The sequence below is a fragment of the Argiope bruennichi genome, chromosome 9 (assembly GCF_947563725.1).
Source record: "Argiope bruennichi chromosome 9, qqArgBrue1.1, whole genome shotgun sequence".
Lineage (NCBI taxonomy): Eukaryota > Metazoa > Arthropoda > Arachnida > Araneae > Araneidae > Argiope > Argiope bruennichi.
This window is the reverse complement of record NC_079159.1, coordinates 85467820-85486233: the sequence shown is the minus strand read 5'-3', so window position 1 is coordinate 85486233 and position 18414 is coordinate 85467820. Positions and strand designations below refer to the sequence as shown.

General features: G+C 27.2%; 1 protein-coding gene across 3 annotated transcripts in view; it reads left to right on the top strand.

The window, feature by feature from the left end:
* The window catches only part of LOC129984032 (UDP-N-acetylhexosamine pyrophosphorylase-like), an 89909-nt gene that overhangs the window by 24897 nt on the left and 46598 nt on the right, over positions 1-18414 (top strand). The window contains exon 1 of one of the 3 annotated variants that reach the window (XM_056093786.1): positions 4812-4945. The exons of the other annotated variants lie outside the window; for them this stretch is intronic. Within the exon in view, the coding sequence (XP_055949761.1) occupies positions 4914-4945 (32 nt within the window). The 5' untranslated portion in view covers positions 4812-4913. Of the gene's footprint in view, positions 1-4811; positions 4946-18414 lie in introns of those variants that run through there. 3 annotated transcript variants of the gene reach the window in all.

Below are 18414 nucleotides of genomic sequence, written 5' to 3'. Positions count from 1 at the left end.
TTGTTGGTGCATAGGAGCTGTTACAAAATACTCAGTATTCGGTAAATATCATAATCTAAATCTGTTAACAGACATTTAGCAAACGATTCCTTTTCAGACATTTTATAACTGCTACTATTTTTATTTTGTTAAAATATTATTAAAAAGTAAAAGCAAACGATTTTTTTCTTTGATAAACATATTTTGTAATATTATTTCATTTATTTTTTGTATAATAGCTGATGATCAATTGTAAACCTTCTGGAATCTGGCAATGGTTGTAAGATACGCTGTTATGTTGAAACAATAAACAAGCCGATGGAATTCTAAATTGCTTGTAGTATTATTTTAGTTGTAAGAATTTAAGACGCTCTGCAAGCTATAGTTTGAAGCTTAAGAAAACAGGTAGTTTTCTAGAAAGCATGCAAAACTCAGTTTGATCCTCAATTAATATTTATTTTGTATTTTGTTTGTGTATCGGATTAAGTCATTTAATTTATTACGTAATGGGGTAAATGTAATTATCTGGAAATATGTGCTAAGAAATCATGTGAGGAAGAGCAGAAAGTAACGAAATGTTAGTATGCGCATACTTTATTGGATATATTCTCTCAGGATGAAGGAAATAATATATCGAATAATAGTTATTTCAAAATATGTAAATTGCTTAGGTTATTTTTTTTTTTTTTGAGTGTCAAAAAATGTGGGAAAAAAAACAAAACGGGAATAACATTTATTCAATTTGAAAAAAAGAAAGAAAAAAAAAAAATAGGGTTTTGATTATTGTTTTGTTGACATCATGAAAAGTTGTTTATAATTTTTATTTATTCAAATTAAATCGAAATTAAAAAAAATTTCAACGCCCACACACATTTTCATTGTAAATTTGCTTGGTATGGGAAGAATTCTGCACATTTTTTGACGTGAGTTTGATTCGAATAATCTGATGGATTAGAGAAAACCTGCTTGACTTCTGTGAGGCGAACTTTCTCGTTTGGCGAGATGTTTGCTTCGAAAATTGGCGTAGATTTTTTGTGAACATAAAGACAAATATCGTTATGCATAGTTTTCTACTCCTACTCGTTATTTATGTTCGAGACAAAACAAATAAAAAGGCTTAAAAATTGCTTTAGATGAATTTATGTACATATACTTTACTAGATAACAAAGAAAAAGTTTTTAAAAAGTATCTTTGACTGGTATCATTTTCATCGGAGTATATTTATTTGTTTATTGATAATTTCGTTTTTTGGAATTCCATATTTATTTGCATAAATTAATTTCTTTTTGTCTAAATGTAAAATGTATTACAAAAATTTGCGTTTTACTGATATAGATTCATTTGTTATTATTCATTTGATTGTTTTTAATGGAATAACTCAGTTATTATTTTGAACTAAGTGAATGTTTTATAAAAAAGGGAAACTTATTTCTTTATTTTTTTTTGTTCGCTTTTTTTTTTTTTTTTTTTTGCTATTTTTACTTAACCCTATTCTTATTTTACAATGCAAATTATTTTTATAATTTTATGAAGAAATAATTCATTTTTGTTCACGCTAAATTCATTTAAAAAGAAACAGTGAAATTTTTTAATTATTTCCTTTTCTGTATCAAAAATTAAGAATAAAAAAAGCAAAAAATTCAGATCAACGAAAATTAGGAAAATATTTTCAATTTTCGAATGATATTCTCACAAAAAACATTCAAACGCAAAGAATTCATTTTTTCGTGCAAAGATTTTGAAAAAATTGTGTGAATGTTTTATTTACTTTCATGCTAATAAGCAAATATAAATGTCATGCACATTTCAATTTACATGTTGAACAATTTACATGTAGAATGTTATTTTATTTCTCTTTTTCCGATAAAAGCAATTTGTTTTACTTTCTGTTTCAAAATTTAATGGGGGAAAAAATAAAAATTATCGAATCGATGCATAACAAAATTATTCTTTTTTTCCCCCTTTTGTTATATTAACACAAAAACTTTCAAAGAATTTGTTCATTGTTACGTGCAAAGAATTTTAAGAATTAATGTGAATATTTTATTTCCTTCCGTGAAATAAGCAAAAATAAAAACTACACGCAGTTCATTTTATTTTTATTATTATTTTATTTTTGATGTTTTTGATAACTGAAGGTATTCTTTTTTTATAGTCTTGCTGCATTTTTTATATGAATTTACTATTATTTCTTTTTTTAAAGACATTTAAAACTACACATTTAAAAATATAGGTGAATGAAAGTTGCCATAAAACAATAAAATATCGTTTTCAAGGAAAAATTAAAATACATTTTAGATAGACTTTTGAAAGGAATATACAAGAGGTAATAGGAGATGGGAATTATCTCTTTAAAATATTGATCGATAAATTTAGAAAATAAGAGAATCATCTCTTATTGCTTTAAAAATATTAAGGATTAAATCTTTTTGCTATTACACATGCATAACAATGGAGACTAAAGATGTGACAGGTTTTAGCATACTATTCATTCCAGCTTCCTTTATTTATTGTAAATAGCTTCTAATACTAATAAAACATCAATTAATATTTTAAGTATAAAAATTAATTTGCAAATCAGAAATTGTATGGAAAATTTCATTATTAAAACTATTTGTGCCGTACATAAAAGTACAGCACGCTATTTATTACTCTCTATAATGGGAAATGCCGTTCAAAATGACTGGATTCGCTTCAAAATAGCCCTTGTATAGCTTGGAATTGTGCAAGAAATTAATTAGACACTATAATTAGAAACTGATCATATCGATGAGCGAATTTTAAGTTGTTACTTTCTGTCAAATATCATATTAGAATTATAAATTATAAGAGACTTCCGCATTAAATTGGGTGAAGCCGATAGATCAATAAAATTTTCATCAAGGAATTTTTAAATTTCTTAGTTTTCGAATTGAAAGATATCATTAAGAATGTTGTAAATGATTAAAATTTTAACTTGCTCCCATACAACACTTACGTTTTTTCTCCCCGGAAGAAATAGGAAATTTTTATAAAGATATAATTATGACGTAATAATTGTCCTAATTTTGTGTCAAAAACTTATAAATATCGTTAGTTTTGATTTAAATTTAAATTGTTCATAGTTTGAATTATAAATAAACTCTTCGTTTAACTAGAATGATAAAAATATAAACGAAAAACTTGAACTAAGTAAAACATTTACAGCCCTACCTAAGTTGAAAAAATAATTTTTTTTTTAATTTCTTGCCTATAACATGATTGATTATCATCATTGTGGTTTTATAACGGTAAAAGCCGGTAAATAGACAATGCGATTAATAAAAGTACCCACAAAAAATTAAATCGTATTGTATGATTGCGTGAAACAAATAAATTTATTCTATATAATAATTAAAATTGTTAGGTCGGATTCCTAATGTCAATTCGACTTTCGAATTCGGGGTTATTCCATCTAAAATCCGTCCCCCCTCTCCGTATTTTATTTTTGCCTTGTGCATGTGAAATCCTCCTCCCACTAGCGCGGTGTAGAAGTTAGGAGTAGTGCGACTGCCTAAGTTGTATTCGTTATTTGACAATTATTCGAAATTCTAGATCCATATCAAAAGTGGCATTTAATTTAGCTAAATAAGTTTAATTGAATTTTTATCATGCTATTCTATGGTAAAAGAATTATTTTTCACAGTATTCTTTCTTCAATCGCTTTGGATGTATACTTCAGAATTTTGTTGTTGTAACATTCTGATATTCAAATGGCTTTTTTTTGTTATGATGTAACACACTTTTTTATATTTTACTTCTTATTAGCTAGTTTTTTTTAAACGAATAAAAATGTATAGTGTTAATTGCGTTTCGAAAGTTTTGTAGGACTGCTGGCTTGAAATATAAAATTTCCTTCTGTTAAATATAATGAAAGGATTTATATCGCTACAAATACATTTAAATCTCTTTTCCTGTTTGCTTGTATTTTGATGAAGTTTCCTTATTTTTTTAATATATATTTCTAATCGTGAAATCGGTCATAATATTATCTGATATTAAAATAGAACGCAATTTAATATGCTTTAAAATCGTTCTTATTCGAACTTACCATTTAATTTCTATTGCCTCTTCCTCTTGTTTTTATTCTGAACAAACTCAGATTTAATTTAGAAAGAAAGAGTGGCAGAAAAAGTTTACACAATGATAAACTTCATGTACATCGCATCAGTTTTGGATCTTGCTACACGAATACGAATGTGGGGCCGATGATCAGCGTAAGATGTTGGATAACATGCGCAGTAACATTTGTCATGTGATTTAGACATGCCGCGAATTGACTATTAACTGCACTATAATGATAATTTAAGTATATTATGCAGGTTGTGCTTTAAATTTCAAATTATTCATCACTTTATGCCTGAAGTATTTACCAATTCAATTAATAGTTCTTAAGAAAAATTAATAGTTCTTATGTAAACTTAAATTTTTAAAAAAATTAATTTATATTTCCATTAATTTTAAAACTAATGAAGATAGTATTAGTTTTTTGTAACCATTCTGTAAAAAGTATAAATTACCCTTTTTATATAATTTTACATTAAGGCCTGCAATATCTTTATATTTTGCTTGCTTTGATATAAATCTATTTTATACAGGATTTCGCCAATATTTGGAATTATTTCTAAATTTCGTATAACCCAAGAATTAAAATAAATAAATAAATAAAACCGCTATTAAAACAATGTAACATACTTATGGATAAAAGAATAGGCCAGATGTGAAAAAAATATATAAAAAATGACCCACAGATACATTGCCAAATGTGGTAACCTGTCCAGGTAGAACAGAGTTTCTTTTCAATCGTCTGTCATTTAGGTTAGTGACTTTACTGAATGCGGTCTCGCACTTTTAGATTCTTTTTAAACTTCTTAAATTCTTTACTTGTTTATTTCCTTCCTCGGTTTCTGTCGCTATGGAGACGGCCATTCGGAACCTCTGTCAGCTGTGAGTTTGGATGAGTTTTATATTATTTGCTTTTAATCTTAATCAATTTAGAGAAATTAATTTATTTGTCGAAAAGTGTTAATGACTTGTAGAAATCGTGTTCTTATTAAAATTATGAGATTAAAGAGATGATCTGTAGTTAAAAGCGATTTTAATAATACAGAAAAATCGTTTGCTTAAAAGCGAGAAGCAGCAAAGAATTCATGAATCGAGGAAAAGAAAATAATATATATACATGTTCTTCTCAACTACTGTATGATTCGCATTTAGAATTTAAAATAAAATTGAGAAATTGTTACTATAAAATACCGAATATGTGGTTTCTTTGCGATGTTATAAACATACGATACGAGGAAAAAAATGCAAATTTGTAAAGCTTGTCAGATTACAATCATGCATTATTTTGTATTGCAATTTGAAACGGATATAAATTATCTTTCTTTTATGCAGATTTCAAATTGTAATTTTTTTATGATGCGATTATTTTAAATAATTTTAAACGCCATTTCTTTTATTTTTGCAGATTTGTATAATGTTTAAAGATGAAACTTTTAATATAAAGTTCTATGGGAATTCGAAATTAATTCCTCATAAAGTTATCAGAGTTATTTTTGAAATGAAAATTCAAAATGTATCTCATATTTTGACTTGTTTCTTTAGTCATTTTTCTATTAAATGATAGAATTTCGTTTTCTCTTAATTGCAACTTGCATAATAAAATAAAAGCAATAACAAATTTTAAATTATAAATCTTTTATGTGTAAAATGAAAATTTAAAAAAATATTATTTCTTGATGAGTAGGCTAAAGAATCACTTATTTAATTCTTCAGCATGTATCTTTTGAATTCAACTGAAGTAATTGATTTGACATCAAAATATTTGAAAGATAATTTTCATCTGTCTATAAAAGTCTGACGAATTTGCAAGTTAAATATGAGTTATTTGATCTTATATTCATCTTGAAATAGAAAAATATTTCTGCTAATTTTTTTTTATTTTTTATTCTCCTATTTAATAATGTGTATTCAGAATGTCTCTACTTGAAAACGTTTTCGTGATTGATGTTTATTTAAATTTTGGTTTTAATCATAATGTTTATCTTTAAATTGAATATAAAACAATATTGGTATCTTATTACAATAATAAAATACAATAAATTTATGTAAAATTAAGTGGAGATCTTAAACCTGAATAATAGAATCGTTTTCGAAATAAAATTTTCTTTATAATGGAAACATCATTTGATCTTATTTTCATTTTTTTTTAATTATTTTTTATTTTTTTTATTTTTACCTTATTCTAGGATTTTCTTTTTTAATTTTATTTTATCATATTGTTTAAATGAAAGTAGGAAGTTATTGTAAGTTGAATGTCAAGATTGTTTACTCAGCTGCCGTCTACAGCTGGAAAAATAACATCAGTCCTAATACCCTATTGATTTGAACAGAATTTATCTTTTGCAAATAATGGGAAAATCAACATTATATAGTTATTTCCGAATATTTTTACGGATAAAATTCTCATAATGGATATTTGCATCCAACCAAGTTCTGTTTTATTTTTAGCATATGAAAGAAAAACAAAAAGTAATTACCGTTCATAATGATTAGAATTCGCTTTGTAATATAACCATGAGAATTCTTTAGCTCTAAAATGAAATATTTCTATGTAAACATTATTTGCATATAAAATATTGCAAATTGTAACGAATGCAAATGAAAACTATTTTTTTTTTGTTGGAAGAGAAGCGATTATAGTTAAGAAAAGAAAATTATGATAATTTGTCTATTTTTGTCTACTTGTATTATTACATCATCAGGTAATTTAAATAATTATTACAAACAAAACTGCATACTTAAAAAAAAACCATTTTAAAAAATTAATTTTGCTGAAGTTATATAATAATAAAATGTCATTACAATACGGACTAGCAGTGAAGTGGACACTGAATATTGGAATACGCTATGAAATGGTATTACAAATATAGGAAGATGTCTGTAAATTTTGAATAGAAAACTGAATTTTTTTTTATCTGTAAAATATATACAACATAATTTAAAATATAAATTACTACTTTTATATTAAAATTCCCGTTACTATTATTTATTGGCAACATGGAAGCATTTTTTTATTTTGTTAATAAGCGATATAACTTTATTTACTTATTTATATGAGCATTTTTGTAATTTGAAGTATTCTAAGTTATATCATTATCTACCCTTCTATGTTACTTTTTAAAATAATTTTAATCGTTTCTTTACTGCTTTTCTTTACCTGTTGAAATATTTTCTGTATTATTCTGCAAGTTCTTCTGTGTAACAGTGGAATGTTTTTTATATACATTCTATATCACTAATATGACATTCTGTGATTGATAGCACATAAAAATATTGATTCGATAAGGAATCCTAAATTTAAATTCACTTAATCAAAGAAAATTAATTTCATCAATTGTTTATTTTGATTCGGTAGAATTCATATATTCGTGAACTGTAATAAAATTTAAGATTATCTTAAAGAGAATATCGTTTCTTTAAAATTTGCATTGAGTTTGAAAGCTGAATACATTGATTCAAAACATTTAAAAATGTTAATTTTTCATAAAACACTTTATATTTAATATTTCTACAGAAACAGTATGAAAAGTTATTCTAATTTATTGGTTTATTTATATTTGCTAGTCAATTATCAATACAAAAATACTATCAAAAAGACATAATTTACTCAAAAGTTTTAGATTTAACTGCATTTTCAAACTTATGTATCTATACCAAATAATATCGTGACTGCTGAAAGTTTCCAAATCCATTCATGTCTGGAGAGAGCGAACTCATTGTATTTTTTCACTTCCGGTTCCGAAAACTTTTTGATTAATGTTCGAATATATGTGACAGAGATCACAGTATAGTTATTGTTATGGTAGAAAGAATTTTAGTTTTCCAGTCAGCGAAGCAGAATCTTTGTTAAAAGACTGTCTGATTTTATTTTTGTAAATTTTTCTTCATGGAATAAAAAAATAAAATAAAATAAAAAAGTTTTTTTCCTCGAGATATTTTATTAAGTTAAAATGTCATTGTATTTATATTATTTACTTTGAAGATATTTACTTTAAATTTATTTTGGACATTTTATTAAAAAAACTGTATTTAATATGAAATCACAATTTTATTTACAACACTTTAATGAAATCAAATATGTAAAAAATCTTAATATATTTTATTCGTATTGGTCGCTTTATATATTTGATTAATATACCCATAAAATATGGATTTTGCTTGTGTACTAAGAACACAACTATATGAAAGAATATATTTGTTATATTAAACTAATTTTCTAGGACCAGAAAATTTCTTGCGAGGCATTTTTCAAAGTTAAAATGTCAGTTGTGTACTTATATTTACTTTTGATATATTTGCAATAGATTTGTTTTGAATATTTTATAAAAAAAAATTGTATTTAATATAAAATAACAATTTTGCTCAGAACAAATACTTCGCTTGACAATGAAATCAAATATGTAAGGTACCTTAATATACTTGATTCGTATTGGTCGCTTTATATATTTCATTAATATTCACATAAAATCTGGGGGGGGGGGTTGCAGAACTTTCAAATTCTGGCATTTCTTTTTAATTTAATAACATTAAAATTCAGTAATATTTAATTTTTTATATAAGTCATTTTTATTCTCTGTTTTCTGTATTTGAAATCACAAGTTTTTTATTAATTCGTTTTTTATTATTGTTCTTTATTATTGTTTCTTCATTTTTGTTCTTTTTTTCAACAATTTTTCGTTGAAAAAAAAGAATATATTATTATATTAAGTTATATATTACACATAAAATATTAATTATATTAAAATAAATATTATATATTATATATAAATTATATATAAAATTGGGATATTATTTTATCCCCATTCAGCATGCTTGATTATTTTTATTAAAAAGTAATAAATATTTTTTATGAGTGTAATATATTAAATGTTAAATCCAAACCAAAAAAGATCTATAATTAGAATGAAATCTAATTTTTTTAATTCATTTTTTTTCTTCATTCGACAGTCTGTTTTATATATTTGTATTTTTTTTTATATTCGATAGTCTTTTTTATATATTTGTAACAATCAAATATTCAAATCAATCGGAATCAATATTCTTCCTGTTCAATATAACACGGCACAAAATAGCCATCTCCTAAATTTCCTCTGATTAATGAATGTTCCGCCATTTACTAATATCGCTCATTTAAAATTCCGAATCAATAGATCAGCTGTGTTCATTTCGAGATCAAGTTAGTGTGCTACTGCTGACAGGGTCGTTGGAACACTGCTGGAGGCTTGTACGAGGCACGCTTTGCTGCATTCGCAAATGATCTTATGTTTCTGCTCGTATGAGTATTGAATTTCAATTGCATACCGATCGCATTCTGAATTACGCCTTGAGACCTCAATTCCATTCACATATTATTATTACCAATTTCTTGACCTATTCATTATGGTAGCCGTAATAATCTCTTTACTTTCGTCTGAGTTTTTTTTTTCTTTTTTCTTTTTATACTTCTGTTTGTTGATTTGTGTTTGACAGATTATGATTGTATGTGTTGAATGTTGTTCGGTGAGTTGTTATTATTATTTTTTTAATACCTGAGCTCAAATCATATTTTAATCGATCAGGAAAGCTCAAGTCGATACCGTATGCAGAAAACTGTTGGAAATGCGAAGCTGTAGCGAATCTGTTTCAAAACTTTCCGTGTACTTAGAAATAAGTTAAAGAAGTTATTAATTAAAGTTTTTAAATTACAGAAAAAGTGATGTTATTATTAAGTTGATTCTTTTTATATTTATGTCATAACAATAGTAAAAATATTGCAATTGTCAAAAAAAAAAATCGATTTCACTTCGAAATTTAAAGTTTTAAATATTCTGGAGTCATGAATTTTTTCTTCGAGTTATTTATCTGTCCGTGAGTATATAAATACGATAAATAAAAATTGTAACAATAGAGGAAATTTAAATTGTGTTTTGCACATTGCAGATTGTAAAATTGTACAGCTATATAAATTCTGAGCAAAATCTTTCAGCGGGAAGATATAAAAGGCACACTGGTCTTTCTTTCCTGCATAGGAAAATATGCTGAAAGTGGCCAATTGAACGAAGTTTTTTAACCATGTGCATTATCATTGACGCTTATAAAAATATACATTTTTAATTGTTGCATTTATTTATCTTTGTGTTGCCATTAATGTCAAATAACAAAATGTTAATTCATTGTTCGATATTCTCTTGTTGTGACGTCAGTTTGCAAAAGGTGGCATTATCTTGTTAGCGTCTCCAATACTAATAATTATACTTCAAAAATCATTATTCTGAATATAAGTAGAAATAAACTGATTGAACCACAGTTGGTTATGGTACCAGTTGTTTTAATGAACTATGCACAGCTTACTGTGCAGTTAGTGCTGAAACTGGAACTAAATCTTTTCCTACTTGGTTTAAATCGAATTCCCGTTATCGGATTAATAATAATATATCAATTATATGTGATTAAATATTTTTATTTTTTTTACTATTGAGCTCCAAGCACTTAACGTAATTTTCTGACTGCCAGCCACTTGTATTTTAGAAGATCTGAGATAGGTAATTAATTTGCGCTTTTATGTACATTTCGTATTTATTTTATGTGGAATTCTGCATGATATTTTTAAAAACTAATTTAGTATTTTTTTTCTTTTATTATGCATTTCTTTTCAAATTTTTTTATAATTATTTATTTTTTTAATATTATTACCAAGTACCAGATGGACTTTTTAAACTTTAAAAGAAGGCAAAAATGAGAACTTTGTTCAAAAATGTATTTTAGTATACTTTTGAAGGGGCAGCTGTTGTTCAAAGAAATGCCAAAAAATAAATTCTTTGTTGGCACATTTATTATATCAATCGTAATAATATGGTAAGTCTTCCCGAGGATTTGTCAATTGGCAAGAGGCATCTAAGTTGTTATGAATCCCCATGAGCATCCATTTAGGATTATAGCCACACTGACATATTTCTGCATCCATTGTTTATTTTGCCATTTTATTCAACGTTAGAAAAATAATATTAATTATATAATTTGAATATAATGAATTTATTGATATTATTAATTAAAGCCATTGATAATATGATTTAGATATATATATGTAAATAAAAGCGCAGATAGTTTTTATATGAAAAAAAAAAAATCCGCGATGTAAGAGGACATATAGAGTTCAAAGATGGAAAGCCGTCGTATAAGTAAATGTGTTCTTTCCTTAGAATCAGAGTAAATGATTCGAACTAGTTAATGATTCGAATCTATTATATATGACTACCGGTAATTTATGGTTCGTAAGTATGTCCTCATAAGGGATCCGGTATCTTTTTAATTCTTGAAAAAAATATCTAAAAAATAAGCTATAATTTGTCTTTTAGAGCAAAAATTAAATATGAGATTCAGTCTTATATTTGAAAAAATTCGTTTGAAGAAACTCGTTCGTGTAAATGTATTTAAAATACCAATTTTCTAATTAATTGTATAACTCTTTAAATTTTTTTGCAATTTTAATTTATTTTTGAATTTTAAATGCTTATGCTGTCTTTAATTATTATAATTAGCATTCAGCTTTATTCATAAAAGTTATTTGTACTGTACCATTTATATAAGATTAATTTTTTGAAAATTGAATATTTGGCGATGCAAAGCTGGAAAAATATCACAAAGATGTCCAACATTACGATATTATATACAAAGACGATTCCGATTTTACATTTATTCGCATTTCATTCACTCCCACAGTTGCCAAGACAACGATTTACGTCTTTCGCCAGGGAGACATCTAGTAGTGAGAATCATTGATTACTTATAAACATCCGCTGGGATGGTGGCATTGGCATTCTTGACAAGCAGATCCCTCTATCGATTATTTTAGAACTATCGGAATTTTTCTTTCTTCAATCCTGGGATCAGAACGATAATCTATCCTAATTATTGATTTGGGTTTTGTGTGAACTGCTTTGAAGGGTAAATACAATTTTCAGCCCTCCTTAATAATACTACAGCTTAAGTGACGGTAAGGATACGAATGTTGTGGTAGTATAATTCAATTACCAAATATTATGGGAATATGTCTCGGTCCTTTTTCGAGTAAGTACAAGACGTTTGTTTATGTTTTAATTTTTTTTTAACAATACTGTCATAGGATCACTTTTCGAAAAACTAAAGATGATATAGAACTGTCAGAACTATCGAACTGCTCGCTTTCTATGTGGGCGCTCCTGGTTTGATTCTCGGCATGTGAACTAAGATATATAATCCATTATGTCCAGGAACCCTGGATTCGGACCCCGGGACAAAGTTCCGGAATGTGGGCTTTCCACATACCCACTATTTACCCTCTTCTCTGTACCATTGTGGAGTACCTGTACCTATGGAGATTTTACTTCTCCTTATCGCTGGTCTGAAAGCAAGAAAGAATATAAGGATTTCGTTATGTTTAGTAATAAAAACAATTATTTACATCATTCATAAAATATGAATACGGAACAATTATATTCAATGAAGGCAGAAAAATATTTCTTAAGAATACCCTAATGAATTTTGGACGAACATTCTTTTTATAAGAACAGCTGAATAGGAAAAGCTTTTTTTAATGGTAATTAAAGGCACGGCCTTTGAGTTGACTAATCAAATTAAAATGCTACTAATTTTTTTCCCCACCTATCTTACACTTTGTTTAAGAGCATCGTCACTTTGGAAAATAACGTTTTCTTGTCATCTATCATGGCCTGGACCATTTTTCACCATTCAAAATAAATTCCGAATGGGATGCCTTTATTCCGTAATGGTTCAGTATGTTCAATTTAAAATTTATGCTGGTAATTTATGTCTCTAAAAATTAATATTTTTTTATGGTCGGAACCATGCTTTGCAACCTTAAATCGATGGAACATGGTCACTATAAAGTTTCAACAACAAACAATAAATTGTTTCAATGTTTTTTATTTATTTATTTTTTACGATTTCGTGTTAAATTATATGTCTAGTAATATGTCGTTTTTTTAATTCAAAGCTGGACATTTTTGATTAGCTAAAATAAATGTTTTTATTTGTTATATTGATATCACTTACTAATTTAAAAAGTTTTTTTTTGGATTAAAAACTGCTAGATTTAATTCCATGCAAGCAATATTCTACCAACATTTGTATAAATTAATAACTTTCAAATATATATATTATTATCTAATTTATTGATAGAATCTCAAAAAAAAAGTTAACAATGTTATTAAATATAAGTTTAACTACTATATGGTGACATTGCCCTTCTTATTGCGTAAAACTTATAAATAATTTTTCTGAAGTCGTTAAGAATTTCCTGCAGAGTATTTTTATTCATAAGAAAATGAGGAAAATCGTATACATTCTTTTAAATATACTATGCTAGTGTCGAAAATATATTACTTGTGTAAATGACAATAATTAAATTTTGCAATTCATCCATAAATTAAAACATCGTGGCGAGTCTTAAACTGTTTTCACAGTCGTTCAAATTATCTATGACTCTTTGTACCATGTATCGACTTACCCATTGTGGAAGCTGAGTTATACCTTTCTGTCCGTTATTTCAAAAGCGTATTTATTAACTTATTTCTTAACCAATTATTCCCTTTTTCTTTTTGACAGTTCACGATGATGAACTAATGCATATTAAACCGTCCATATATTCGCATTCTATAAACAAGTTAAGATGAAAAGACATTTGTCACCAAAAACATCATGGCGCATTAAAGCCTTGGGCTTCAAAGGTCCCAACACAGAATAATTTCTACCTATGTTCACTGCGCATTTCGAAGCACCGCTTAACTAGAAGAAAATTTGGAAGAATCATTCTTCTCAGAACTAAATCAATTGTAGGCTTTTAAATTTTTGAGCAAAGGAGAAGTTTCCGGTTGAGCCAGTGTTGCTCTAAAGAGTTTTTGTTTATTTTTTTAAATGAGAGTGTAGTTAATAGTTTACACGTTCTTGTGAAAGATATATATTTAAGAAAGTGCATCGGCAGTTGCATTGTTTTAAATATAATTTTTTAATTCCACTAAATTGAAAAACATTAATTGTTGCTTGTTTATTTCTGATAAAAGGCAAAATAATAATAACTTAACTTGCATTGAATTTTAGAATTTTTATTTAATAAAAGTTAAAAGCAGTTTAACATTTTGTTTAGTTAATTTTAATAAAAAGTAGTTAATTTTTTTTTTATTTAACAAGAGTTCTACTTTTTCTTTTACAAAGGAAAAGTGTTGTAATCGTCAAGAAAATACGATTTCGAGATCTAGACGAATCTACACTTTTTATTAACCTTCCAGATTCTTGTATAAGTCATTCTTGAAATTATGTGTGCCTGCTTCTAAACACTATAACTTAGAAACTCTAAAATTTTGCCGTATTGATTTTGTATAAAAAAATAAATAAATAAAATATGGAACTTGGACAAGACCGTAAACACCAAGGATGGTCATTTTTTTCCCCCCTGATTTCCGCACTTGAGGTTTTTGTGCTTCGAAATAAAGTGAAGAAAACCGAATGTGCATTTTGGATATCGTTTTTTTCCAACTGTGTGGAACCAGAATTTGATACAAAATTACAATTTTAGTAACGAGATCATACATTAAATTTCTCTTATCCAAGTTGTTGCTTTTGATATGCATGTAACACTTGCATATCAAAATATGAAAGACGACTTTTTGACAAATTTGGTTCAAAATTTGGTAGGGAAACGTATTTTAGATGCTTAAAATGTGTACCAAATTTTATTTATTTCAGTTGTTGCATTTTTCAGTTATTGCATTTCAATGCGTGAAAAAGTACAAACTGACAGAAAGCTTGTTCCTAGAAGCTTGTGGTGGGCTGCGGTGACCTGGTGGTAAGGTCTCGGCTCGTCAGCCTTAGGGTTTCAGGTTCGAGACCCGATTCTATCACAGAACCGTCGTGTAAAGGGGCCTGTTGCACGCTAAATCCGTCAGGGCTAAACGTCGTCCTCCTCTAGTGTGGTGTGGAGTGAGGGGTGCCAGCTCAGATAGCGTCCTCGTCATCTGACAGCGGATCAAAATTACGAGGTCCGTTCCAAAGCCGTAGTGTTGCTTTAAAACGGGACGTTAATATAAGTAAACTAAACCTAGAGGGTTGTGGTTCTACGTTTGATATGGATTTACAATTTAGATATTAAAGCTTTGTATTAAATTTTATCCGTCTAACTCTTTCATTAGTAGTAGTAATTATGTATTCAGACAGCCAGATAGGAATACTTCCTGTAAATACATTTCATTCAAAATTTGATAGAAATCTGCTAATTTGGTGTACAGGTCATATATGTCACGAGATTAATATGTATAACTTCATCAAAATTATTTTCGTGTTATCTTGTTTTAAGACAGCTGAAACTTAAAATATATGTTTTTACAATTCGGGGAGATTCGTTAAAATTTCGAGTTTGAATTTTTTTGACGATTACATTACCTTTTCTTTGTCTAATTTGGTGTATGAGAAAATAATAATAATAAAAAAAACAAAAAAAACATAGAACTTTTCACTAGAAAGTTGTGGGAATAATCCTCCCGCTGGTATGGGCAGAGTAACAGAGATAATAATTAATTTACTTTATCAACGCTTCTGAGTTTTGAGTTTAAGAGTCGCTACTGGGCAAACTTTTAATGCCGAATCCTGAATAAGTTAGTATGCATTATGTCTAAGAGAAAATCTGCATTTTTATTAAGAGTTTCATAAAAGTTTGGTTTATTTTCCTGTTTTGTGAAAATTTCCCTTTCCGATTTAAAAAAAAATAGCAAATGATGACACATCAGAAGTAGGAACCGTTTGCGTGTGAAATTGATTGATTGTTCCGCCCTGAATGGATTGTGCCTTATGTATTTTCATTTTTTTTTTTAAATTCAGAAACCGCAATTTGACATATTTACATATCTTATAACTTTAAATGAGCAATTCTTGTGTATAAATAAATTTATTTCTTGTATCTCGGAAACGGTTCTAACGATTTGGACCCAATTTTCTATTGAGATAAGATTTTGCTTTTTATATTTATCTATATTGGTGTGTTTCCTGAAAAAGAAAATGATTTTACGCGAATTAGTTAAAAAGCATTTTTTAGCTAATTATTAATTTTTTTTTTCTATCTGCTCTCATACTGACAATGTCATACAGCGCTCTCTCGCAAATTTTTGTGTTATTTGCATTGTGTTAGAACCTGAATTCACCATGGTAAAAATAAAAATGTAAGCTCAAGCGGAAAAAATGTAAGCTCAAAAATATAAGTAATATATAAACTGTAAAATGAATACTGTAAGCCTACTCTTTCGAATAACATGTTAAGTTAAGTACATTCATGTTTTTCTTATTTAAATAACCAGTTCAAGATTGAAAAAAATTCATATGTAATCAATATGTGATTCGCATCTAAACATTTCCTCCAAAAAACATAATTTTATTAAAAAAAAAAGAAAAAAGGAGGAGGTAAATCTTTATCCAGATACTATTAAAAGTTTGTAGAATTATTATTGATTTTAACTGTTAATGATGTTTTGGACTCTTGTGATTTGAAAAAATTGCACATTATTTCATTTTGACATTTTTTTTTTTTTTTGATTTTATAAGATGGATATAGTTATTGTTGTTCCAAAATTTTGAATTTCGGCCTACTTCATCCTGCAATTGGTTTTACATTGAAATGAGTTTCTTTCCCATTTTCTTTGATAATTATATATTTATTAACTCAAAATCAATAATATAAATTTATATCTCTTCTAATTATAAAAGTGAATGTTTTTGTCATTTTGCAAGATCACGTTGGTTCTTTAGAAGATAGAGATGCGCACCTCGAAATTTCGATTTGAAATTTTAATTATAGTTTTAATTAAGAATGCAAAATCTTGGTCTTCCACGATAAGACCCAGAAATACTTTTAAACCATTTTATAATATTGTTGCAATAATCGTCTTTTTAATAAATTTCAATTAAAAGGATATATTTTTTTAAATTTTAGTGTGTTTGCTGTTTACAGTTTTGCTGTCCTAATAAATACCTAATTTTTCGTTATCTTTTTAATTTTGCAATTTTTAAAATATTTTTTTACTTTATTTTCCAACTGTATATTTCATCATTATCATGAAATTCAAATTGTTTTCATTGTCACATAAAATATTAAGTCGGGTCATTTTTTTTTTTTTTTTTTTTTACCTTCTCATATATAAAGCATAGATAAAAATATAATCGTCAGAAAATCTTAGAATTCGAAATTGTGATGAATCTTCACATTTTCCACTTCTCAAGATCGAAAAACATTTTTTAGGCATTAAGTCTTTTTGTCTGTTTGCCTGTGACTAAAATAACTCAAAAACACTTTGACCTAGAATAAAGAAATTTGGTATATGTTCTTTATACCCTTATGGTCATTAGATTTCTATTAAATTGCGAGCAATGCCTTCATAGGAATTTTGTCTTTGCGTCTATTCGAATATAATTTAAAACGATAAGGGTAAAAGAAATGAGCTAGAAAAAGAACGAAAAAGAGAACTAGAAGAATAAAATTTTGTACACATATTTGACATATAAAGTGTAGTTACTTAGAATCAAATCCATGAAAAGGGTTGACTTTCTGTCAGTTTGTATTAATAAACCTATAACTCAGAAACCCAATACTCTAAATAAATGAAATTTGGTATGTCATTATGTGACTACTATTGTAGTTCTGTGTTAATTTTTGGTTTCAGTTTGTTGGAAACGACACATCTAAAACAAAATTTGATTGCTAAATGCCAGGGATTAATTACTAAAAAATGACCTAGGATTGTATGATAGATTCAGTGAAAATGCTAATTTCTCGCTAAAAATCATTATTTCTTAACTATTGTATGCCAATTACATACAGGGCGTTATTTGCCTTACCCATGGTAGTCGATTTTTTGCGGCATTGAGGCTAATACCTTTTCGCTGGTTTTCCCTCTTAAAAACTAAAAAAAAGAAAGATTTTGATTATTTTTTGACATGGCAGTTTACATAAAGAATCACAAAATACAATCACGTTATCACAAAAGACAGCGTACAACTTGAAATAGATTATCCAGACACTTAAGATTTTAAGGGTATTGTAGTGTCTTTGAACTGGACTTCATTAAGAATGTTCATGTACACAACAAACAAAACAGGTGTAAGGCTATAGAAGAAAGACGGCGTCTGTGACTGTCACAATTTAATCCATAAAAATATTTTGATGAAGGAATAATGAACCCCAAATTTTGCATGAGAGAAACTGAAATTAAACATAAGCAATACTTTCGGGCAGCCAGTTGGTCGACAAAGTTTTGTTATAAGTATTTGGAATTGAGCACATTTATGATATTACTTTTCATTTTGTTGGGAAGAAAGACGAAATCTACACATAA